The 27,815-nt window shown below is 33.2% G+C and overlaps 1 protein-coding gene and 1 long non-coding RNA gene across 5 annotated transcripts; both read left to right on the plus strand.

Annotated features, from left to right (window-relative positions):
- Positions 1-5,305: 5,305 nt before the first annotated feature.
- LOC114727274 (TMV resistance protein N-like) lies at positions 5,306-8,745 on the plus strand (the record flags this gene model as incomplete). Its single annotated transcript, XM_028913975.1, has 4 exons — positions 5,306-5,997; positions 6,470-7,562; positions 7,652-7,924; positions 8,521-8,745. Coding segments are annotated over exons 1-4 (2,094 nt in total), but the record flags the coding sequence as incomplete, so codon positions are not given.
- Positions 8,746-8,763: 18 nt separating this feature from the next.
- LOC114727291 (uncharacterized) lies at positions 8,764-14,225 on the plus strand. Of its 4 annotated transcripts, none has more exons than XR_003738569.1 (8): positions 8,764-9,327; positions 9,728-10,295; positions 10,410-10,470; positions 11,069-11,894; positions 12,326-12,409; positions 13,211-13,438; positions 13,573-13,830; positions 13,916-14,225. It is a non-coding gene; the product is annotated as an uncharacterized LOC114727291 (long non-coding RNA). The 4 variants fall into 4 exon arrangements; XR_003738570.1 differs by having other exon boundaries at positions 13,757-13,830; XR_003738572.1 differs by having other exon boundaries at positions 13,380-13,438.
- Positions 14,226-27,815: the final 13,590 nt, after the last annotated feature.

The raw sequence follows: 27,815 nt of genomic DNA on the forward strand, positions 1-27,815 counted from the left end.
GTGAAAACTGGTAAAAACTGGTGTGGATCGATAATGAACTGATCTAAATGATTATATTGCTATTTATCATATTTTTTCTTATTCAGCTCCTAATATCTTAATTATTATATATTTAAATAGATTTTAATGATAATTTTGGTATCAATAACTATTAATTTTGGTTATTTAGGAATCATAAAGATCAAAATCCTTAATATTATTATATTTTATTATTGTTACAATCAACATATTATTATATTTCCTTATATTTTGTTATTTTCAATCAAATTATATTATTTTAACATAATTAGTTTGATCTCGAGTTGACCTCGATCTAACCTGCTAACCCTTGAACCACTATCTTAACCGGTTTAGTATCCGGTCATATTTTTTGTTCTTTGCATAAAATCTTGATTCTCACATTTGGAAAACCAATTCACATATTGAAAGAAGTTTAATTATTAAAATTAATTGATAGGCTTTAAATTTATTTAAAATTATCTGAATTTTCCAAAATTAGCCCTTATTTAAAAACCCACCAATTACATTAATTTCTTTCCCCATCTTAAGGATCCCTCTCAATAATCCATTAATTTCTCACCCCACCTTAATTATGTTTTTCACGCTTATCTTAAAATAGTTATTTATGTTCTCTAGAATCTAAAGCCCTCAATCCCTTTTCAATTAGTAAAGTTTTTTTTCAAATAAAAATTTTCAATCCCTAAAGTTGGTTCCCGTGCCCCAAAACTTATTTAGGGAACCAAAACCAATGGTAGTAGTGATATACATGGCTACCACTATTAGAAAAGAGAAAAAGTATTTTGGTCAAAAAAGAAAAGAGAAAAAGTATATTGGAAAATATGGCGTCGTTAAACATGATTTATAAGAAAATAAGGGTAAATATTTTTTTTTTAAATCATTTGATGCTTCATATATTTTCCAAAGTGACTTGTATAAAAACATGCAACAACAAAAGTTTGCAGAAATGTAATTAGAAAAAGAAATTGAGGGAGCAGTAGTCTTTAGATTAAAGGAGCACCAAGAAAAAACTAATTTTAGTTAAAAAAAATTGTAATTGTATCTTCAAATTAGTTAAAAGCATAAAATAATGTGACTTTCTATAAATTATATATATAATAAAAATATTTTAACCTAAAATCAAACGTGCTTTTCATGCAATATTACACAAAATATAGTCATGTCTTGCACAACGTAAATGAGCTGCTCTATTTTGAACTTGCAAATAAAACTTATCACTCATTTTATATTTTATAACAAATAACAAAACATATTATTCTTAAATTATGAATTTTATGTCTCATTTATGATACTCCATCAAATCCATGTGAAATTAATTTTTTTTAAAAAAAATAGTTGCATGTATATTTGACATTAACATTGATTCCAAGCAATAACTGGGGACTGGCCAAGGGCTATTAGATGCAATTTCTCCCGATCTTTTATTTGTTCGACAGAGAATAGATGCCACACCAGCTCTTCGTTAACCATCTGGACGAGACTGAGCAGGAAATTAGCTACTCCCTACGTCTTTTATTATAAGTAATATAAGATTCTATTACGTAGATCAAAAAATTAATTAAAAACAATAAACAGGTAAAAGTTAGAAGTTTTTTTTTTTTAAAATACTCTTATTTAGGAAAAAAAGTATAAGAAAGAGAATAAAAAAATTATTATAATAAACATAGTTATGATAAAGTGAGAATGTGTGATGGAGAAATGATAGTATAAGAAATAAAACAATAAATTTATTGAATATCAAAATAAGTAATTAATAGGGGCAAAATAAAAAATTTGTCACAAAAATTTAAAAATAAATTGTAAATATTGTTTATATTTAAAAATAAGAAGGGATAATAGTTGTTATTTATAAAAAAAAAAAAGAAGGATGGAGTACGTTTTTACGAGGAATTAGGCCACATGCGTGGTCGAGGTTTACGGGGTTGGGGAGCAGATTCCCTCAGCAGCATTTTTTCTCTGTTAGTTTATTAAATCGTAGCCGTCTAATTTTGTTGCTTCTTCAAAACGCACTGAACCCTCAACTGCGAACATGACGTCGATCTTCTGCAAATTTTATCAGATACAAAATAACCAAAGGAAAATTTTACAAAAAGTAAATTACTTTCATGGGTTAAGTACTATTCCAGTTAAAATCGACATTTTCCCTGTTTGCAGTTGACTCTGTCCTAAGAGAAATCTGAAATGAGATAGATCGATGGGGCCCAACATGTAATATTTGCGGTGTTTGAATTCAATTCTTGCATTATATTAACAATTATACATCAAGCCTGTACATGCTCGTTGCTCAAGATAGCGTGTATAACCGTAGTACCTTCGGTCTTTGATAACAAACATTATGTTTAACTTTTATTTTGATATTGAATATAAAATCCCAATTCATTTTGTCTTTTATATTTATATGTGTTTTTTCAAGATAACTCTTCTAATAATAGTAGTTCTAGGCAATACAGTTGATTAGTAAAGATATCTTAGGAAAGATAATACCTATTTGTTACAAATAACTAATTTAACTTCTTTCCTTAATCTCCTCAAATTAGTCAACTAGTTTTTATAGTTCTTATAATTAGGATCAAAGGTAGTACTTCTCTGGTCCTTAATATAGGATCTAATTGTTGAGTTGGTTTTGATATTAAATATAAGACCCATTTTTCATATTTATCAATTTTTTCTAAATTAGCCTTATGGATATTTCCTCAACTATAATCAAGTAGAATATGGAGAGGAACATTATGACAGATAATTATAGTGTTTTAGAAAAATGTGTCACATTTTTTATAATTAACAAACTTACCTAACTTCATTAATATAATCAAATTAATTAAATGAGTCTTATATTAAAGACTGGAGGAGTATATAGATATAACGAGAGGAAAGAACAAATTCCAAATCATCAACATGGTCCTCTATATATGTGTGTGTGTGTGTGAAGAATAATAGTCTTGCACCATAAAACCCATAACTGTTTACACGTACCAAACTATCATGAAATTTTTTAATAACGAATTCACGACGGGAACAAAAGGGAGATGGAGTTCATGGACACAAGCTTCATTTCAATTCATAAAACAATAAGGAAGATAGGTTACAGAGCGTTCATGTTATGTCTATGCTGGTGAGTCAAGAAAATGGATTGTCGCCTTTTTATTGACTTTGGGTCCTTCAGAATCAGAAGTTAAGAACTTTGCCTGCAGGAAAATTTGATCTGGAATTTTGCAAGCATCAAGAATTAAGTCCAACTGAAAACATGACATTCTTCTTTTCCATTCTTCCATTCAACCCTCCCTCCAATATTCTTATGGGCTTTTAGTGAATTCATGTTGACGGGATTTACGTGCCCCCATAAAAAGCCAGCATGTCATGCCAATATTTTATTATAAAAATAACCATCTTTTTAATACTACCTCCAGTACTATATATAAACTCTAGTTGACTAATTTGAGTATATTAAGCAAAGAAATTATGTTAGTTACTTATAATAAATAAGTGTTGTTTTTTCTAAAATATCCTTACTAATAAAGTGTATTGGTTAAAACTATCATTGTTAAAGGGATTATCTTAAAAAAAAATATAAACATGAGAGACAAAATAGATTGAGATTTTATATTTAAAACCAAAATAGAAGTCAAACAACGTCTTATATTAAGGAGGTAGTAATATGTAAACTTAGGGAAGTCTCACCAATATGACCCTACTTCAACCAAAATGCTGTGGTTAACATGGCTCAAAGCTAAATTTGCCAACGTGCCTCTTGCAGCTTCTTCAGTTTTACATCCTCGCCTTCAAGGTACCTAATAATTAATGGCAGGAAATCACTTTTTGCACGTTTAATGAGGAGCTTCTCATCCACAGATAAATTCCACAGTGCACTCATACCCTGCTCCTTTACCTGTGGAAATGACGTCCACATATTCCTCAATAATCTACAGCAAGAAATATGCATAAATGCAAGTGGCAATATACCTGTTCCTATACCTCAGGAACCGAGGAAGACTGCCTCGGCAGTGTCTTTATCTCTTCTGTTGCTCTGCTCTCTGACTGAACTCATGTATAGATTGACTGAAGTTAGAGATCGCAAAAGGCCTGCAACTGCTTCACATGCTTAAACTTGAATTTGATCTGAGGAGGTGAACGGAAGAGCACGAGATGCCGTGTTTCGAGTGACGACGTGCGAGACGGAGAATATGAAGCCAGAGAGGGCTGTGAAGGAGAACGGAATGCCGCGAGTGCGAGGGAGAGCAGATCGTCGGGGTTCAAATGGGCTTTGAACGGACGGCTTATAATATATTGGACGGTGGAGAAAAAATTTTAAAAGCTATATGATGTCATGGATGTGCATTTTTGTGACCTCTGAGATTGATTGGGCGGATATGATTTAGAGCTTACCGCGAGAAATGGCCGCCGGGGGATCCGACCCCCGTTGACCCCGAGGTCAGAGAGAAACGGAGCGGGACCTCTGTGCTAAGGTTTCCGTCATTTTCGTCCATTTAGATGAAACGAAAAAAGTTTCAGTTAAAAAAAAAAATTTCCAGTTTTCTTCAATCCAACCGAGCCAGTGGTCCTTGCAATTTTGTTCTTGTGGCGCTATATCTGTGCCTCCATTGCTGTGGCCGAGAGCCCAGTAATCATTAAAAGAGAAAAACCTCAAATGAGTTTTTTTAACCCATTCAATCAATTGAAAGCGCCACTTAGGTCTAACGTGGTTCTAAAATGGATTTTGCGATCACCGTTCTTCTCTCTATGGCGTTCCTTGGCTAATGTTCTGCTTCAAATGTGCTTTCCTGCAAGCTTCCTTTACTTGAATCATGTAGCAGAAGAAACTGAGCCACAGATGAAGAACGAAAGCAGGCAAGGAAAGGACAAGAAACACATTTATGGGAACGTAAGCGAGGGACCTCCATGGTTTCTTAACCCAGCAACGGGGAATCGCAGCTCGAATATGAAAAATGACGAAGCGAGGATGAGATCTGGGATGAGGTTGCATTGGAGCAGTCCGGTATCTTGCCGTCGCTGGAGGAGACGATGGCGACGTCCTGAGACATCTTGAGTTCTGCTTCTGTGCCGGCCGTAGGGCGAATGAATGCCGACCGGAATAAAATTGTAAAGACGGCTCAGCTGGGAAAAAAAACTGCCAAAAATGTTTTAATGAAACGATGTCGTTTCATCTAAATGTACCGGGACCTCAGCGGAGAGGTTCCGCTCCGAGAGCGATAAAGCTCGACCCGAGAAAAAGTCCCCTGAAGAGCCAATGCGGCATCTTCGCCGGAATCCGAAGCCGGTGAGGCAGAGGCATCTTCTACAAAATTTCCATGCGCTTTCGATATTCCACGCGTCAAGGCATCGGATCCCCAAACACACCCGCATACAATTAGACTTGTCATTTGCTAGTAATTTGGTGAAGAATCACGTTCGTATAAGCTGGTCTCTACCTGTAGGAGTAAATTTCCTTATCTAACAGCTTGTAGTAGCTATCCTGACCATGGCGCTTCAACTTGCAGCACCATCTTCTGGCCTTACCAGCGAAACAAAGTATCGATATGATGTGTTCCTGAGTTTCAGAGGCGAAGATACTCGCCACTCCTTCACTGTGATTCTCTACAATGCCTTGCGCCGGAAGGGAGTCAATGCCTTCATTGATGACAAGAAGCTTGGGAAAGGGAAACGAATATCACCTGCGCTTCTCAAGGCCATCGAAAAATCCAGGATTTCGATCATTGTCTTCTCTAGGAACTACGCTACTTCCTCATGGTGCCTGGATGAACTTGACCACATCATTCAGTGTAAGAAGAAGAAGAACCAGCTGGTTATGCCGATTTTTTATAAGGTGAATCCGATGGATGTACAATATCAGACAAATAGCTTTGGGGAAGCCATGGCTGCCCATGAAAATAGGTTCAGAAATGATCTGGAGAAAGTGCGCAAATGGAGGTCTGCTTTGTCTGAAGCTGCTAGTTTGTCATCGGCATGGCTTTTTGAAGATGGGTAGGTTTTTATATGTTATTTTTCTAATTGATTCTTGACTTGACTCCGTTGTTGACATGATATACCCCGCTATACAAGATTTTTGACATTTTTAACGAAGATCATTCTTACAGTTCAAATGTTCATGTCTCCGTCAATTAGTAGTAGTGTAGAAGGTATGGTATTCACCAGAGTATCTAGTGTTATTAAAAGCTTCACAAGCTTTGTTTTATGGCTAGTTCTGTCATGTATATTTTGCACAAAGAAGGCACGTTGTTCTAATTTTCCCCTCGATTATCTCTTCAGTACTTGAAAGTCTCATTTTCCATGTATTGAAATAATACGAAAAATCTTTGCAAGAGCTAATAAATCTAAGATCATCTTTGGAGGTTCAAAATGGGACTAAAAAAAGTAGAAAAGATATGACGAATGAGGAACAAATGGCATTTTGCATGAGTTGCCTTCGTAGTCAGAAGAATTTGCAATTTTGCAGAAATGAATCTGGATTTATTGAAAGGATTGTTGAAGATGCATATACTGTGCTACCTCCAAAACGCCTACATAGCACTGGTCACATTGTTGGACTTGAGTCCTGCATAGAAGAAGTGATATCACTTCTGGATCAATCTGATGATGGAGTTTGTATGCTGGGGATTTATGGAACTGGTGGTGTTGGCAAAACAACTCTTGCCAAGGCTTTGTATAATTTAATCTTCCACCAATATGAAGGTGCCTGTTTTCTATTTGATGTAACAGACGCTTCAAAGCAGTACCGAGGCATGGTTCATCTCCAACAGACACTTCTATCAGAGATTCTTGAGGAAAGGATCAAGTTGGGCAGTGTTGATGAAGGAATATCTAAAATGAAACACAGGCTCTCTCACAAAAGAGTTCTTTTGGTTCTTGATGATGTTGATGAGCTAGAACACCTAGAAAAACTCGCAGGAAGCTCTGATTGGTTTGGTTCTGGAAGCAAGGTCATCATAACCACAAGAAATAAGCAATTACTAATTGCACATCGTGTTGAAACAGCTTATGAAATGAAGAAGCTAAATGATCATGATGCTTTGGAACTCTTTTGTTGGCATGCCTTCCATACGAGCAAACCTCCAAAATGTTATCAAGATATGTCTAGTCGTTTAATAGGTTACGCACAGGGTCTTCCTTTGGCTTTAAGGGTAATAGGTTCCAATTTGGCTCAAAAGAACTTAGAAGAATGGAGAATTACACTTGAACAGTATGAAAGAATTCCAGAAAAAACAGTTCATGAGGTGCTAAAGATAAGCTATGATTGCTTACAGGATACTGCTAAGAGTATTTTCTTAGATATTGCTTGTTTCTTCAAGAATAGTATGGAATATATTGAAGAAATACAAGAAGCTTATAATTATGGGGCAAGGTTTTTTATTGAAGTGCTTGTTGATAAATCTCTTATAACTGTCAGTAATAATGGCCGGTTTTGGATGCATGATCTGATACAAAAAATGGGTAGAGAGATTGTTAGGCAAGAGGCACCATCAAATCTAGGTAAGCGCAGTAGACTATGGTATTACGGGGATGTTCTGAGAGTATTGCATGAAAATTTGGTAAGAATTTAAATCGTTTTTGTTTCCTCATATACGTTAAATGGATTGTGCCTCTTTGGTAATGTCTAATTTTATTACTTGCATTATAGGGAAGTGGTAATATTGAAGGAATAATGCTCGATCCACCTCAACAAGAAGAAGTGGAGTGGAATGGTACTGCCTTTAAGAATATGAGTAATCTTAGAATTCTTATTGTTCGAAATGCCAAGTTTTCTATGGGTGCTAAATATTTTCCAAGTAGTTTAAGATTGCTTGACTGGGATGGTTACCCTTCTATGACTCTACCACCAGATTTTTACCCTAAAAATCTAGTTTGCTTCAAGTTATGTGGTAGTCATTTCAGACTGGGAGAGACATTCAAGGTGATTTCCTCCCCCTAATCTGAATTTTTTTTTTTTTTGGTTGAATTCTTCATAGTTTTCCCCTAATCAAGAATAAAATGCTCCTATTTCCTTTTATTTTTTTCTTATTATACTTAGACCTCTCGTGTATATCTTAAATTTGTGCAAATCTCCTTTGTATGTTTTAAATAATTAAGCTACATACTATTCAATGAATATTGATATAATCAGTTTTCTGTTGCTTTTTAAAGGGCCCAAAAGAATCTTTCTTTACTTTTACAGTGTATTAATGTGATTTTTCCCCCCAGAGAAAAAGACAATCTATTGCTGCATATTTTGATACAAAAAACATAAGAGAGCATTTAGGAATATTTTGGAGTTTTGAATTTATAACGTAGAGTTAACCATGGACTTTTAGAAATCATGTTAGACATTTTAAAATTAGTTTGCTTTGGGGGATTTGTTTTCAAAATGCGAAAGAGACTTTTCTGGATTTTAGAAATATAGGAGAGGTCTGTATAACACTAGACAAATAACGGGGCATTGTAATATTTTACTAAAAAAGCAATATGACTTGACAATCACTGTTAACTAATTATTTAATTTTTATTTTGCAGAGATTTGAGCATGTAACATATATGGATTTCTCTCGTTGTGAATCCATAATTGAAATACCTGACATGTCTCAATTTCAGAATTTAAAAAAATTAATGTTTAATGAGTGTAAGAATTTGATCAAGGTTCATGATTCTGTGGGATCTCTCTCTAAGCTGGTTGAATTAGACGTTAGTGGTTGTCCCAAACTTAGAAGCTTTCCACGTGAAATCAATATGGCATCGCTTGTATCCTTCCAACTAAGTTACTGTAAGAATCTTGACTACTTTCCAAATATAGTAGGAAAGATGGATGCACTGAGGGATATTTTTGCAGTGGACACGGCAATTAAAGAACTCCCGCATTCCATTGGAAATCTTTCAGGGCTTCAAATCTTTGATATGAGCTCCTGCAAAAGTCTTAGGGAGCTTCCAAATAGCTTATTCTTGTTGCAAAGTCTTAGCTGGCTTGAGCTGGGTGACACTCGAAGCTGCTGCAAAAAATCAATAAAGAAATTAGAGCAACAAAGCCAGCAAGTGAATAGCTGAACCAACTTAGAGGTCTTGAATCTTGAAAATTGCCATCTACCGGATGAAGATCTTCACCTTACTCTGAACTGTTTTCAGAACTTGGAGACTTTGGTTCTATCTGGGAATGATTTTGTATCACTTCCTAAGTGCATTAAAGAGTGTGCAAATTTGTTAAATCTGGAAGTGAATAACTGCAAGCATCTAAGAGACATACCAGAGCTTCCGTTGAAGTTGGAGATGATAAAGGCAGAGAATTGCACATCATTAACGGCAGAGTCATTAAGTCGTTTATGGTCTCAGGTTTTTCTCCTTATTTTTATATATTATTTTCTCTTGTCCTGACAGTTGAGTGATTCCCTTTTTTTTGTTTTTGCATGTTCAAACTGCCTTGACTTTTGGGAGAAAAATACTTTTTTTCAATTTAGTTTTCCTTTCTTTAATACTTTTAGTATTGTCTTTCCAACTTGTCTTCTATCTCTATCCTCAAATTAATGAACAAGCCCGTAGACTGCTAAGCTGAACACTTTGCTTCCATAGTACAATTTAAGTCACAATCACATCTGGCACCCACTTAATCCTCACAAGATATTAAAATCACGGGCGAGTATGTGAGCTCTAAAGTTATAGAACTTATGAAATTCTCTTAATATATTCTTTCAAGTCTGAAAAATGTCTAGTCTCTGATGCTTTGGTACTTCAGGCAATGAAGGAGATCAATGGCCTTGAAGTCCGTATGCCTGCATCATTGTTTCCAGAATGGTTTGACAATTGCTGTAAAGGAGGGAGGTTGTCTTTTCATGCGCGTGGGAGCTTCCCTGTTGTTGCCTTGGCATTTGAGTTTGAAAAAGTGAATACAAATGCGAGATCAAAGAATTTCTGTGTTTGTGTAAATATCAAATCTTGTAAAATAGAAAAGAAGATTTTAAGTCAAATGGTTTATGGTGGTAGAGAGGGTCATGTGGTTTTATTTGATTCAAGAAGGGCTTTTGAGAGAGAAGAGTGGAAGAGCCTTAACAGGTTTTTGAAAGAGGATTGGAATTATGTGGAAATTGAAGCCATATGTGACCCACCAGAATTGTCCATAATTAACTGTGGAGTTTATGTCTACAAACAGCAGACAAACATGGAGAATGTCCAGTTCAAGTCTTCTCTGCTTTTCATGAATGCTCCAAGAACTTCACTGAAACGAAGAACAACAGCTTCTCCTAGTGAACCAGCCAAGAAGTTCAACCAAGAATTTTATGAGGAAGCTTAAGGCAACTGATAAGGTAAAACACATTAACACAGAGAAGAACAAGGCGTGCCTCTACTTCCTACTAACATTGCTGTTTGAAGTTTTTGGTTTTGCTCATGACCAAGTTTATTGTTTTGATGTATTGCAGAAGAATTAAACACATCACATTTCTCATTTGGGTAACAACATAATGATGGTGGCTCCAATATGTGAGTATGTTTGAGATTTTTGTATTATTAGCTATAAAATCTTAATCACCAACAAATTATTATTTAACTGAAAAAAATGTGGAGATTGCTTCGGAAACATGATTATTAATTTCAATAGTGCAAATCTTTTTTGAAGTGTCTCTGTTTTATGGTTCCTTTTTTAACTAATAAATTAGTAAGATATCTTCACTAAATCAAAGTAATGGTATTTATTGTATTTCTTTTTGTCAATTATATATGCTATCTGTTACATAGTTTATAATTTATTATATGTTTTTACAAGTAGTGTATTCATTGAGGCTTTGGGAGTGTTAGTACTTAACCTAGGAAAACGTCAATATATTTCTAAAACCTATATGAAGTCCAGCTGTTTGAATTAATGGCTTCTCTCTCAAGATCGTTGTTCATAAACCATACCAACTTCTGCCGCATCATCATGCTTCCTTCTTCATTATTAACTTCGCAATTATCAATGTCATTTTCAAAACTTTTGCCTCATCTGTTGACTTCCCAATTATCACTATCCTTACCACGTCCATCTTGGCATTTCTTTCTAGAATCTCTCTACTGATTACTGACTGAGTAATCTCCTCTGCAGTGATCCCGAGATGGTAAATTTTCTCCTGCTGGTTCATTATGTTGGAGATTGACCTCATTCTGAGATATTATTTCAAAACTTGCTCTGAAAAGTTGAAGAATTTGGTGATTATGAGTGACTTGTACTGCTATCGTAGAAGTTTGCCCTTTACACTTCAACATTGTCTTCGTCGATTATGTATGCAATACATAACAATTGTTGTTGGCTGATATGGATATTTTAAAATTCCATGAAAATTTTAATTATCAGTTGGTTTTTTTTCCCCCCCTAATTTTTACCACAAAAATTCCCTAGTCATGAAGACGTTAGAAACATTACTGTGCTTCAAGTCTTTCAGTCACCATGGTGTATATTGGTTGGGAAGAAAACTTCCTAGTTGCATTGGAAGCGAAAGAAGGCCATACAAAAGAATCTTCTGAAGCCTCTTGGGTGAATTGGAAGAAAAAAGGAACGATTATGCTGCAACATTTTTCCAACACCTCGTACTCCAGAATAATTCTAGGAGTTATTTCTTTTTTGTCTTGGAGTAACATTTTTAATGTCTTATATGTGTTGTTGGTATTTATTTCTGTAAAGCTTTTAAGTGCTTCTTCTTCTTCTTCTTCCGGTTTTTTTTTTTGGGGACAAGCTTTTAATTGCTGCTGTGTAGGTTGTACATATTCCTTGACCCCAAAAAAAAAAAAAGGTTGTACATATTCCATTTATTAATTTGTGATTTATTTTTTATTCTAATATTAGGACATGTGTTGGAATTTGGACTTCTATGGGTATCAGAAATACTCCATGAATGTAATCCTTCGTTCACTCATCACTGCAACCTTTGGAGGTAATGATGTAGTTTAAATTATTGAATGTTTATTTCTGTATTTCAGTAATTGATATAGGGATATTGATGGTATTGTTCCTTATTAATATTTTTTCGGTTCTTAATGTAAGACCTAATTAACTAATTAGAGCAGATTAAGGATGTTAATTAAATTAGTTAATATGATATGTTTTTTCTAAACAACCTAATCATATTCTTTAATTCCCTCCCTCCCTCTGCAACTTGATTATTGTTGAGAGAATATCGATTGGGTTAATTTTGAAAAAATTGATAAACATGTGAAATAGGTCTTATATATAGGACCAATATCAACTCTTAAATTAAGTCCTACCTTAAGGACCAGAGGAGTACTTTATATTGGAATTGGTGTTTTTTGATACATTACCTATAATTGGTGTTTAGTGTATTGATTGTTGTGTTTTTTATGCAAGATTAATGATATGTTAATGGACCTGGGGCTAAGCAAATTCCAGATAGTCATGGATGTGGTTGTTAGGTGATTCCACTTTATGAGGGTAAGCAATATACTCTTAATTGCTTTATTTTTTAATTATTTTTTCTACTTTTGAATGATTTTGATTTGATATACAGAGATTTTGTAGTCTGAAAATTTCTCACTCCCTCAAATCTTTAATATAAGTCACTTTTAATTATCTTACACACATTAAGAAAGAGTCAAAAGTTGGTTGCATCCCTAAATTTGTCAAAAAGTTCTAGAAGCTTCCAACATTGCCCTTATCAGGTACAATAAATCTCAAAGATTGGGTATATTTCCTTGGATAAGGCATATTTCTCAACGCCTTATCTCCTCATAAAACTCATGAAATAGAACAACCTAGTCAAGTCAACACTTCTTAATTGCAGAACCAGCCACTGGCATCTGTGGAAGGAAAATAATTGATGTGAGACATCTTGCAAAGTGACTAATATTTAGAACCAACCAAAAATATCCTCCTAAGAGGTGACTAACATTAAGGAACAAAGTAGTGTTTGCTTTATCTATAATGAGGATCACTTTGTGTTTACAAATATCAGTTTCATGCTTGGTTTTGCAATCAATAAAAATAAACCTACTGTTCCACCGAGCCAAGCTCATCATGTGCCTTATTCATGGCTCTCCTCACAAAACACTATTCACAAGCTGCTTATAAATTGTATGGAATAAAATATTCGCATGTTAGGCTGCGTTTTAGCTGGCTCCATGTCATTAAATGTATTCAGCTGATGAGTGAGCATTTAAAATTCAAAATCCTGCTCAGTTCCTGCCGAAACCATTATCCCTTTATTCACACAAAGAATGTTGCATTTACTTTCAGTGGAAGATTGGGAGGTTCTCATGACAATTCGTTCACTCTAGTCGGAGGCGATGGAGAAGAAGATGAAGTGGTAGACGTTTCCAAATTTAATTAATGTGGCATGCGTTTTTCCTTGCACACCATTTTGTTATATTCTGTTTTTGAGTTAAGTTCAACCATTAAATGCAAGGTGGTGGGTGGTTCGTTCAACCTTCTACTATCACATCAAGGAGAGATGCGTATTCTAATGTTTGTAATCTTCCTTCATTCTTCCTTTCGTTTCTGGTTTTTTCCCCTTCTTGCTCCATTTTTATTTCCTTCCGCTGATTTCACTTTTCTTTATTGTTCTTGGATTTTTTTTTTTTCCCACCTTTCTTTTGCAGCTTATCAATGAAAGAAGAGAACAGAAAGCATGTGTTCTGTCTTTGTTTTCACCTTATTTGCTTGAGGCAGCTCTGCTATAGTGTTAAATGGAAAATCTATTTGACTTTATTTTTCCTTTAATCTGCATGCGTCAAACATGTTGAAGTGTATATTATTTGTTTTTGACTTCTTCTTTTGTGCCAGGCATGTGGGTTTCTGCCTTGAAGGTTAACAAAGTGAGGGATGTGTACTGCAAGGAGGTGACCTAAGTATGGAAGGTAGTATTCCTTATGTGTTCTTCATTTTTGATACATTTTCAGTGTTGCATGATAATCCAATTCCTGTTCTCTCTAACCATCTCAGAAACATGAGAAAAGTCACCTGTATGCTGCATGGTGAGTGTGGGGAGTCTACATTGCGAGGATTACAGGCTGTTCCTAACAGGGACAACAAAAGTGTGTCGTTATTCAGTATGCTCATTCATATGTCATGGACGCTTTGGTATTTTTGTTGCATGAACTTCAAGTTGTTTGCTTAATTTGGGACTTATCCTTAATTTTTTTTTTTAATTTTTTTTTAGGTAGCCCATGTTTCCCCTTTGCTTGGTTTATAAACTTTGATGTTATACTATTATATGAACTTATCTTCATAAGGATTCTGCAATTTCCATTTACCTCAATTGTTATATTAATCACAATGCTTCTGCAAGTGGTTGAGGTGATATGATGGTTGCTGTAAGATATATTCCTTTAAATGCTTAAATGCAATCCCTGTCATAAAAGTATTGTTAACTGGAGCAATATAGATCTTGTCAGCATCTTTTTCTCATATTGAAGAATGAAGATGCAGGGTGCGGGCACCATGATTGGATGAAGTGTACTCACCTCTAAATGCAATACTTCCTTTTGAGAATTTTGACAATGGACATTTTCCTGTAATTCATTAAATATTTACTTTTACATTGTGTAAATTTTTTATCGCTCTGTTTACTTGTACGAACAGTTGGAAGATTAAAAGATGTCCATTTCGAGAAGGGACATTTTCATGTAAATTTTTTCGAATATCCACTTATAAAACTCAGTCCTTTTCAATACCTCTCATGGTTTAATGAGGGTTTTTGGGTTTATTTGTCTCTTAATAAATTAAAATAATGATTAAATCCGTTCTGAAAATCAAATCCCATTGACTAAATTATAATAGCCAGGAGTTGAACCTGCATAGATGGTACAATAAACTATTGTTTTATATGGATAATCTGTTAATGTATGAGCCTGGACGATGCAGGGACATACTTCTCTTCCATTTAGGTTCATATTATATTGCTTTCTACCGTTGAAACATGGTTAAGGTCACCTCTCTTCCATTTAGGTTCATATTATATTGCTTTCTACCGTTGAAACATGGTTAAGGTCACCTATTATCTAAATTTCACATAAAAGTATTTTTTTCTTTTTGGTATAATTTTCTCATCACTTTATTTCTGCAGAGCTTATAAGGGAATAGTAAACTATACACTTTTTATGCTCACCTTTTAATATATATTGTTATGGTTTGTTTCTGATGTGTTTCCATATGCATGTGATTAGTGTTCTCTTACTTTATCATAGTAATGAACATGCTGTATATCTTCTACTAAAAGTGGAGGCATTTAAACTCTCTTATCTAAATACATAACATTCAAACGTTATTTATCCCTTCATATTTGGTCTTTCTTTTGTTCCTGAACTCATCACGCTGAAATATCTCATCTGTTGTCCATAGTCAAAATTCAGGAAGGTTTTTCTTTTTCTCTTTTGCAGTTAAAGTCGACAATGCTAACTGCTTTGTTTTTGGATACATTATTAATGACTTATAATATAACATATTATGAGGTTACTCTTCCTATTCTCTCTATTCTTAATTAATCATGCATCAGCTTTTGAACATTGGAGTTGCAGATACATAGAAGAGGAAAATATGCTGAATCATATTGCTGATACGTTTTGATTCTCCACTTTGACAGTGTTGAAGTTGGATCAGTCGTTGTCAATACAGCTATATAAAAACTTGGACGACCGAACGAATCATGTGTTAACAGTGATCACTACGCAGTTTTTATGTTTCCCCCAAGCTTATTGTTAGCAGGTGTCAAAAAGATGTTAGTTGAAAATGTAGCAATTGCAGTATCCCCATATACACATGTTTCGCCGTGTCAGCCCATTATGCTTCAATACACGCATTTAATTCCCTTGCACAGGTTCACTGTAAATTATGATTCCATATGAATATAAATGTGTTGATATAATCAAGTTGACTCCTTTTGCTTGCATGCAGAGATACACTGGGATTTTTCGGGGCTGATGAATGCATCTTATATGAAATGTCATAAGCTCCTTGAGTGGTATTGTTACCACATGAATACCATTTAGTACTTATTAATGGGTATAAGTCAAAAAATTACACGACACAAGTACATAAGCCTATGAAAAGGATCATAAATATAATTTAGTATTGATATTTCTTAAGTCACATAGAATAGGAATAATACATGGATCTGTTACATAATGATTCTTTTCAGCATGATAGGATTGACCTTGATTATCTCTATTGCTGATAGAGCTATGGATCAAATATGAATGATTTGTATATGTATCAGGAGTCTGCCCAAAAATTATTGAATATAAAGCTGATAGAGCAATCATTTCTGTTGCGTTATGGTTCGGAGGTAGTTATTTAGATGTTCTGCATTTAGTTCCCAATGACTCATGTTCAGTTTATTTAAGATTTAGGATATATGTCGCTGTTGTTATCAGTGTATTTTGTTCCTTTATTAATGAATTATCTTTATGTTTGAATGGTATTGTCATTCTTTATTTGATGTAAAATTTGTATGTAATTCTAATTATTAATCAAAAAAATATGGCCAAAATTATACATGTAAATGTTGGTATATCTTAGAAAATTAGCTTCATAACAGCATATTAAATGATTATATCCAATTATGACCCTCAAGATATCCATTTATAAAGGATCCCAGGGTTGGTCAAATATTAGACTAAAGAACTAAAACTAAACATCTTTTCGCTCGCCCTCAATATATTCTGCTATGTATGAAACCCATGTATTAGAAAGGAATGGTGATCAGAAGCCACCGAATAAATAGGTTTCAATACTTACAGGTTGAAATTGTTTCTCATCTCAGGTTTATGTTATGTTTGTCCAGTTGATGCAGACTTACAGGAAAAAAAAAAGAAACGGAATGTGTGTGTGTGTGTGTGTGTGAACTGAATGATATGAGAGTGTGAAATAAAGACAAGGAATAAGGCTTAGATTTAACCAAAGTTCCAAATTAACAGAGCGGGGCGGGGGGGATCGTGGGTGTATAACAAAAAGGATGTGGAGGAAAATTTGATACATTTCCTCCCTCCTTAAATATAATACTCTCTCTCTCTCTTTGAATTTTAACATCAAGGACATTGTGAGTACCTACTTCCTACTAATTGCAGTTTCAGGTTTGTCACACTCACAACCTGTGCTTGTTATTGTCATGATGACATCATCATCAACATCTATTGTAGAACTAAACATCAAATCTTACATTCGGGAATATAAGGAGGATGAGTTTTACAATAGGAAAGCACATTTTGTAGGCTTTTGTATTATCATATGCAATGAATGGGATTAGCTAGCAATAATTAGGACTTGGACCATGAGAAGGGGGCTGATGGGCTATATGCTTACTAAATGGGCTTATGAGAAGTGGGTGCACAAGAAGAGGTGAACATAAAGTTAATTACATAAACACAACTAAAGATAACAATTGAACTTATGGATAACAATAAATTGTGAGAAAAAGGCCAAAGGATGCCATTCCAAGTATTAGCAAATCTTTGATATTCACGTCCCCCTGATATCCAAACTGATATCAGTTCTGTGAAAACAAGCATGGCTTGACGCCAGATCTCCACAGGATAGCTAGTAACACTTGCCAAAACTTGAGCATTTCAGATCGGAAGATGATGCCATGCTGTTGAATCATCTTTTAACATGTTGGAAGAAGAGAGAGAGAAGACAGAGTGAGCAAAGCTCAACAATACAAGTCATAACCCATAAAGCCAAACTTTGTTCATTTTCATCTCCTCTGCTCATGTCACTTATTACTTGAGCTCATTATTACTGTCTTCAAAGTATGTCATTTCTATAACATCTCAAATTTTCTGACTTAGGAAAAAAAAAAAAGAAAATGTATTTAAAATTATTTAGAGCCTAAATAAAAATGGGGGAAATTGTATAATATTAATTTTGAGGGCTTGAAAATTTTATGAAAAATTTTATTTTCCCGAAAATGACTTAAATAATTTTAAAGTTAATTTTTGGGGCAGAAATAGCTTGTTTTTCTAGAAATTTTAAGGAAAAATAGTCAGAGGTTTATATTTGAGCCAAAAATTTTAGGATAATTATTTCATGAAGTAAAGAAACTAATTGAGGGATAAAACCCTTAAAATGAGCTAAGGATTAATTTCTGAAATTAAGTGTTATTTTCTTGAAAAATTCAAGAAAAATAGTTGGGACTTCATTTTTGACCCAAAATTTTTATTAAAATTATTTTATGCCTCAAAGAGACTAATGGAGAAGGAAAATCCCCACAAAACATTGTGGCAGAATTTCTGGATATATTTATATTTCAGAAAAATAGGAGAACGGGTGGAAATGGAAGAAAAGAAAGAAATAATTGGCATAAAAGTCATTTCCCTTACTCCTACAAATGCCACACGTGTTCTCTCGTATGATAACCCATCAGAAGCCATTTCCCTCTTCATTTTTCAGCTGCAATCGGAGAGAAAGTCAAGAGAAAGAGAGCTTGAGAACCAGAGAAGAGCAACACCGGACAAGTGATCGGAGAAGGACTTTGGTGCATGCAACCATTGTTTCAGACCAAGGTAGGTCTGAATATCACTCACACGCTTCTTTCTTCTATTCTACACGCTGTTGAAGAGTTGAAGATAGATAAAAGTTTTTAGTTATGGAGGAAAATGGGTGTCTTAATGAATTAAGGGTAGCTGATCGTTGATGGATGCATGGTCGGGTGAGTTGTGATGTTGCATGTTGTCAATGATTTCTGCATGTTGAGGACCGACTGGTTGTGACCCTGAAACAGGGGCTTCATGTTTCGAATTATATGGTTTTGGGTTACTGCAATCTTTTGTTGCATGTTGCTTAATTGTTTAGAGATATTCACTGTCAAAGCTTCGTTAAAAGTTTCAGAGAGTGGTGCTGGATGCTCTGAATTTTCGAAGGAGGGAATCTAGCTTAAAATTTCTGGTTGCATGTGGATTTTCTTCCTCTGTTTTCCAAGGCTGAAACAGGGATTAATGGTTCAAGGAAATGGCTCTAGCTTAATGAGAAAATGAAGAGCATAAATGTGTGTATATGACCGAAAGCTTGGGTGTGCAGTGTTGGGGATTTAAATTAATGTGTATATGTCTACGTTGTTGATGGCGTGAGGTGTGATTCTGGAATTGCAATTTTCAGAATTACAATGGTTGTTGTTTTGCATGTCCTTAGCTTCAGGTTCTTGGTTTTTGTGGTTATAGGATTCGGTCTCTATGAGGGTAGAAGAGAATGAGGTAGTAACGTGGAGTATATGTGTGTATATATGTGTGTCCGAATGGTTCAGTGAAGGGGGGGTTGTTAAATGAAGTTATAAATTAAAGGAGGGATTAGAGTTTTCCTAAATGAAGTTAGGAAGTCATTGGTTTTAGGTTATTGGAGATTTTTAGAAGTTATTAAAGGGTAATTGCTTAATTGGAATATAATGCCAATGGATATTCAAAATGTTTTTCCGAATGATATAGGAAATAAAGAAAGTTAAGAATTGATACAAATGTTGAAGTTATAAATTAAAGGAGGGGTTTTGAATTAATGATAAGATTGATTGAGATTTCAAAATAATAGCTCAAAAGTATTTTAGAGGTATTGTAAAAAGTTATTGGGGAAAAGATTAAGAGAAAAGTAAGGAATATACTAATAGTTATAGAATGAAAGCAAGGGGAAGTTTTGCTGATTTAACGATTGAACTTAGAAATAAACTTGGTGGCTGTTTTGGTGGGTGAAAGAAATTAAGCTAGGAATTGATTTGAAATTCCTTGTTGAGGTTTGTTTGAGGTTTCCAAATGGTGAATGGACATTGTAAATGGATTAATGTTTACAGGCTTGTTTGGATCAATGTTGCAAATGATGTTTGGAAATTATTTTAAGGTATGCATTTAGGACTCAATGGTATACAGTCAATGATTAAAGCACGGGTTAAAAATTGACAATTGATTAGAAAGGTTGTTGGAGGAATGTTAGACCAAGGATTTGAGAAGATTAATAGATGGTTAGAAATTGAAATCGCCTAGCTTAGATTTAAATGATAAATGTTAAGTTAATTGTGAATAAAAGCTAAGAGAGCTTATAGAATTATTTTGGAAAAATGAAATTAAATCAATTGGTGTGATTATATATATAATATTTTTGACCAAGATGATCAGTCACTAAGTAAAGTAACTATATGGGTTAAGATAAAGAAGGAAACCCTCCCAAGAGAATAGGTTGAGTAAGAAATATTGTTCAAGATGACCAACTATTAAATAGAAGGAATAGAGTTCATTAATGGGTCAAGATAAGTTATATTTTAATAATAAAAGTTTAATGGACTAAGCATTGACCTATTTATCTATGAAACTATATTATAGGATTTGATATTTTCTCGAACTTGCCAAGAAAGCCAGTAAAGAAGAAATCCGGACAAGGTAAACTGAAAAAAGAGACTCCAAGTAGTGACTCTTTTCCTCTCATAGACTTATGTAATAGTTTTGCATGTCTGTTTGTGTCATAGTGCCTATATTCTTTAATGAATATATGGTAGATATGTACTGTGATGAACGATTGTGAGCTCATAGAGCTGTACTCAAGTATGAGTATTAGGAATTTGCTTTGCATTGAGCTCATAGAGCTATACTCAGGTATGAGTATGTGGAATTTGCTTTGCATTGAGCTCATAGAGCTGTACTCAGGTATGAGAATGTGGAATTCACTTTGCATTGAGCTCGTAGAGCTATACTCAAATACGAGTATATGGAATTTGCTTTGCATTGAACTCATAGAGCTATACTCAATTATGAGTATGTGATGTTGATTTAATTGTCATGGCCATGTGCGTTGCAAAGCGTGGGATGCATGAGCATCATTGATTATATCGGTTTGCAAAGTGTGGGATGCATGAGCATAGTTGATTATATTTGTTTGCAGAGCATGTGATGCATGAGCATCGTTGATTATATCGGTTTGCGAGGCGTGGGATGCTTGAGCATTGTTGATTATATCTGTTTACAAAGCATGGGATGCATGAGCATTGTTGATTATATCTATTTACAAAGCATGGGATGCATGAGCATCGTTGATATATCTATTTGCAAAGCTTACGATGTTTGAGTATCATTATTTATGCTTGGATGCAAGTGCTGTGAATATGGTTTGTTTTGCATGCGTTTATAAGCTGTGTATAATTGTATGATGGACTACTGTCATTACTAAGATTCTTAGAATCCCACCCTTTTCATCTATGACATACAGTGAAGGCTAGTGGCTCAAAAGGTAAGAGCGTGACGTTTGCTGATAATTAAGAAGGTTGGGAAGCTGGACAAGTTAATTGGTTAGTCATCAAGTTTATTTAGGATGTTCTAGTTATATTTTGTAAGTCATGTAAGGCTATGCTTCTATATATAATTATATGTAATTATATAAAGTACTTATGGGCTATATATACCTTCATAAAGAAGAAAATGATGGCTATGTGGGCAGCAAATAAGTGCCATCATCTCTGATGGCTGCATGATGGCATATAAATATTTAGTTATCACTATGAAGTCAAATATTAACGAATTAGTAAAAGGAGCCAAATGATATTTGATCCAGGGAATTAACTGGATGTTTGAACCGCCAAACAAGTAGTTTTGTAAGTTATTTCAAAAAGTTTAAAATTTTTTAGAAAATCGCATTCCTGCTACAGGATCAATCCCCTTGTTTGGGAGAGGATTTAATAAAGAGTTTAAGAAAAATATTCTTTTCTCTCAGAATCAAACCTGGCTCAGTGGTTCAAGGGCTAATTAATTAGCCCTTATGATATGGTTATAGTAGGTGTTGCAATTTTAAAGCAGAAAAACACATGAGCGAGACCTAAATTTTGAATGATTCACCAATAATTCCTTGATATTAACTTGCAGGGACTGCAGAGAAATGTAAACAGCTACCAACCTAGAAGACTATTTAACATTTTAATGAGTGGTAAAGGAACAGTGTGAAGTACTTTTAAAGATATGAACCCTAAAAATTTACAATTTTCTATTGGTTTCCTTCCTCCATCAAAGGATAAAGATTGCAAGCAGGTAATACATCAATCATATTCATCTCATTTTGGCTTTATTTCTCCAAATCCTGCTTTGAAAAGCCATTTATTAAAATCCTGTGTACGCCATATTCCTTGTTAAGTGGATGGTTCGTTGCAGCAAAGAGCCATCAAATTAAATTATAAATATAAATTAATTTATACTATTAAAATTTAATCCAGGTTCTTCAAAACTACAATGAAAAAAAAGAAGGGTAGAGGGAAACATGATGGAAGGAAATCGGACCCAACATCAACAAATTAACCAAGCTCTTCCTCTGAGAAAACTTGTGACCCCAAAACCCCAAATAGGAAAGTTATTTCACAAAAAGAAAAAAAATTAAAATTATTCTGTTTAAAAAGATACGAGGCATATGCAAACTAGAACGGATAATATGGGTTTGGGATTGTAACCCCTTTCTCCTTATATGTGCTTGTATCGACGAAACCTGCCCCTAAGCTAGAATAATATTCTTTTTTATTATTATTTTGAAATCTCAAAATTATAACCATAATACTCAAATTATAATATCAAAGGTTCAAAGATGCATCTAATGATCTTTTTCAAATATAAAATTATAGGAATAAACTTTCATGGGATAGATAGACTCGCCCTATGGACCTAGCTCATATTTCCTTCTCTTCCTAAGAGATTTTAAAAGATCATTTTTTATTGCATTTAAAAGATCCAATTTAATCACACTTGAATAAGAAAAAGGGGACAGATAGCTAATTAAGAAATTTTTTAATCTAGCTGCTGTTGAGAGTGCATAAGAAAATTAAATAAATTACCCCGGTTCACTTAGTTACCTCAACTTGCAAAATCAAGTTGATGTTGAGGTTTCTTTCATAATCAATGCACTGTTTGTTACTTTTTTCTTTAATAATTGGTTTAATTTATAATCTTCCCTAAATATATATATCATGTATCTATCCCTTTCAGCACCTTGAAAACTTGTTCTGGAAACTTTTTAAAACATTATTGAAGGGCCACCGATTTTGTAGTTAATTGCTAACAACTCCCATGGGATCTACTTTAAGGCAAAACAGAATTCTTTGTATAATTAACAATCAGCTCCTAATTATACATTAAAATGGTTTAGTCATAAACAATGCGCTATAAAACAGGTTTTAGCAGAATTTTATGTGAAATGCATTTTTGTGATTACATAGTAATTGAATACTTAAATTGGGAATGAATTAAAATTCAAGATACTGTTGAAAACGAGAGTTAAGAATGGTGAAGCTGAGTATGCAGCGAGTCAGCAACTCATAGTCGTGAAAGACAATTAAGACCAGATTTATATATTTAGCATTCTCGTTTTATCTTTTTTTATTTTATCTCATATATGTTTCGTAATTCCCTTGTCTTGTATTGTGCTCCCCTGAATAAGTTGTCTTTTAATTGGCACAATGGATTCGAGTCCCACTATTTTTATTTTTATCTGTTTAAAGGTAATAGATGCCACAGTTTGATATGAAAGTTCTGTAATGACGGTATCAAAATGATAGCTGATTGAAGTTTTTCTTTTTAAAAAAAGAAGAGATATTAAGAATTTTAAGAATTTTGATCAAAATGAAAAAAAAAAGCAATTTTTGTTTAATTGTACTTCATTTACTTTTGTAGTATTTCTAGGGGTAAAAGATACAATGAAAAAAGCAATTTTTTTTTTTTAAATTCTGCGGTTATCTCCATTACATGAGAATTATGGAAGGAATTCCCCCCCCCCCCCGCCTCTCGAAACAGCCATTATTGGGGCTCCTTGTTAATGTAAAACACAATGAAATAAAATAAAACGAAATATAAAAGTGATTTTATTTAAAAGAAATGTGTATTATAGTTTTAAATGAAATTATAATAATAAAATATAGTTATAAATTATAATTAGAAAAATGATAATCATAGACATGTAATAAATAAACTCCCTCCAGTCCTAAATAGTTGAAGAATTGTTTTGATTTATAACAACCTAATCTATTTTATCTTCTAAATTTATAATTTCCTTCCTAACATATCCATACTATTTCCCATATTAGCAAGAAAATTTTATCAACGAAGTCATTTAATTTCCAATACAAATGAGTGTCAGGTGGCTGGCTTATAACAGCACCAGAAAGGAAGTATACAAGAACATCTCCTAAATTTTATGCAGTTTCCAATGTGAATTAGCTGAGTTTTTCTCATTATTTAAATGTTTATTACTCGTCCATAATATTCTCATTGACCAACTGTTATTTTGAAATTAAGTGCGTTGAAGAAAATAACATAAATAGACATAAAATTTCGCTCATACATTCATTCTTCACTCAATGATCGATGCCCAACTACAATACAGCCTGTTTCCACTGCAACATCCTACTTACATATGTCCTTCCAAACAGTCGACATTAAATTAATCCCTTTTGAAATATATAATATTCACAATTTACATAAATTCTTTTTAAAAAATCAAATATTCTTATGCACATATTGTATTAATTATATCATGAAAGGACAAATGAGGATAATACCTTTGCACAATCATATTAAAATCTCTATAAATAAGTGGTGTTATCCGACATGATTCTCCTTTACAAGCCAATAAAAGAAAACATTAAACTATTTTATTTCATACTAGTAGATCAATGCATTGTTCATATAATTAATATGAAAGCAGGGTTAATGTCCAAAAAATGCTAGCTAGGTTAAATGTCTTCATCCATGACACACAAAAGAAAAAGACACGTAATTTTTTTTCTCTGAAAGATTCCTATGGATGTTTAAAATGTCAACTCTTTTGCACAGTACAAAAGATGACAAAATCAACCTAGAGAATTATAATGTTAGTATCATTGATTACTAATATTTGATGTGGTTGATAGAGCCACTAGTTTGATTAGGTTTTGTAACAACCATATATATATATATATATATATATATTTTATATTATTGATTTAAATTCGATGATTTTATCATATCGTGATATAATTTTTTTTCCATCCACAAAAATTTGAATATAAAATTTTTGCTTAAATGAATATTGACATTTTCCAACTAAACTCTAATGCTAATGGCTCTACATATATCAGCAAAAATGCTCTAGTTATCAGAAATAAACGTATACGCACATGCCAGGCTAGGGTTTGTACTTTGTAATCACAATCTGTATAGTTCAATTCAGAACTACAATATCTTTAGTTTTTTTTCCTCTGTGCCACGTAGATTTATGTCAGCAAAATGCTTATAACTTAGCATGTGTGTGTATGGAAACGCACATGTCAGGCCAGCGAGAAATACTTTAATTTAATTAGGGTTTGGAACTGATGATTCGTTTGTTGTCTGAAAATCTAAAAGAAGTAGGGTTCTTGTTGTCGTTGCAGGGTGGAAACAGATCAAGTTCCTCCTTAAGGAGCCTTGGGAAGTAAAACCTATTCGGACAGATAATTAAAAACGATGCTATATCTAGTGGATTTTGAGTCAGAAGCTAAAATGATTTTTCTTTAATTTGTGAATAAAATAGAAAGCTTAAGAAAAAGGCATTCTACCTAGTATATTTTTAGACAGAGCGAGAGGCATGCTCTACTAATCATCGCTATAATTTGATATTATGATATTAAAAAAATAGTAAAATTTGGGGTTTCTTATACATGGGGACGATAAGCCCATGTATGATTGGAGAATTTGACATAATGAATATAAAAAACTGGACCTAAATTTTTTTTTCAAAAAAAAAAGGCATGCATAAAATCTTGATTCTCATGTTTGGAAAACCAATTCACACATATTAAAAAAATTTTAATTGTTAAAATCAATTGACAGGCTTTAAATTTATTCAAAATCATAATTTTCCAAAATTACCCCTTATTTAAAAATCCATCAATTACATTAATTTCTTTCCCCATCTTAATGATATCTTTCAATAGCCCATTAATTTCTCACCCCACCTTAATTATGTGTTTCATACTTATCTCAAAATAGTGATTTATGTTCTCTAGAATCTGGAACCCTCAGTTGTCAGTGCCTTTTCAATTAGTAAAGTTATTTTTCGAATTAAAATTTTCAATCCGTAAAATTGGTTCCCATGCACCAAAATTTATTCAGGGAACTAAACCCAATGGTAGTAGTGATATGCATGGCTACCACTATTAGAAAAGTGAAAAAAAAATCTATTGGAAAATATGGTGTCGTTAAACATGATTTATGAGAAAATAAGGGCAAATTTTGTTTTTAAAAAAAATCATTTAATGCTTTATAGATTTTCTAAAGTAGCCTGTATACAAATATGCTGGGAAAATTAATCTTTTGGTCATTAAACTTTTAACTTACTCCTCTGTTTTTATTTATGAGTCACTTCTAATATGTTTCACGCACATTAAAGAAAATTTTAAACTCCATTAATTCTCATTTAAAATACAAGAACTTTCTAATTTTGTCTCTATTTAATATACATTATATGTCATATAAATAAAGTCAACAAAATAATAAATGAAGGGTAAAATTGTAAATCAATACAAAATTTTTTTTCTAGTGCCCTATAAATAAGATCAAAATATATTTTTTATCTCTGCCCTATAAATAGGACCAGAGTAGTACTCATAACTTAGTACTTCAATTTTGATTCGGTATAATTTATTCTCTCAACTTTAACTCGCTTAAAACTCAATCCTTAATCTCTTAGTCATTTTATAATTTTATCTTTATTACGCATAACTCATCATGATGGATAAGCATCGAGACATCGGGTATGGCAAAAAAAATATTAATAATAGTGTTGAAAATTGCGTAACGCAATGCTTTTATAGTTTAAAGGAGGACTACTTGTATAGAGCAATCCAGATAGATAAAACTATCATCTTAATGGATTACTATTGTGCATTTCGTTACGCAATTTTTAACACTATCATTGATATTTTCTTGCCATACGGGATGCCTCAATGCTGACTCATGATGACTTATGTGTAATAAACATAAAATTATGAAATGATTAAGAGATTAAGATCTGAGTTTTAATTGAGTCAAAAGTTGATGAACTAAGTTATGAGTGAATTAAAAGTTTAAGGACCGAAAGATTAATTTTCTAAGACATGCAACAGCAAGAGGTTGTAGAAAGCAATCATAAAAAGAAATTGAGCAATAGTCTCTTTAGATTAAAGAAGCACCAACAAAAAAACTAATTTTAGGCTACGATAATACGTTATGAATATAAATCTTGTTAAAAAATTGTACTTGTATCTTGAAATTAGTTAAAAGCATGGGTTAAAAAAATGTGACTTTCTCTAAATTATATGTATAATAAAAATACTTTGACCTAAAATCAAACATGTTTTCTTGCAATATTACATAAAATATAGTAAATAAGCTGCTCTATTTAGAACTTGCAAATAAAACTTAATATTTATTTTATATTTTATAACAATACATAACAAAATATATTATTAAATAGTTGCATGTATATTTGACATTAACAATGATCGACTGGCCAAGGGCTATTAGATGCCATATTCTCCCGATCTTTTATTTGATAGAGAGAGAATAGATATCACACGAGCTCTTCTATAACAATCTGTACGAGACTGAGTAGGAAATTAATTACGTTTTACGAGGAATTAGGCCACATGTGTGGTTGAGGTTTATAGGGTGAGATTAAAACAGTTGGGTACGTTCGTTGATGATAGCAAGTCAATAAAGTTTGATGTAAAATTCAACTGCTCTGCCTCGCCCCCACTTTCTGATTTCATTTCCTTTCTCAGAAAAATTGTTCATTTGTCAACCAATTTGGTAGTAAACCATCATCCTCTTTACAGCAATTTATAAAACTTTAGGTTTAAAAAGTGAACCCTCACTTACTAATCATAACTGATCTTACCTATTCCCAG

The sequence above is a fragment of the Neltuma alba genome, unplaced genomic scaffold (genome assembly GCF_004799145.2).
Source record: "Neltuma alba isolate B1F8T4 unplaced genomic scaffold, ASM479914v2 tig00012456_pilon, whole genome shotgun sequence".
Classification (NCBI taxonomy): Eukaryota; Viridiplantae; Streptophyta; class Magnoliopsida; order Fabales; family Fabaceae; genus Neltuma; species Neltuma alba.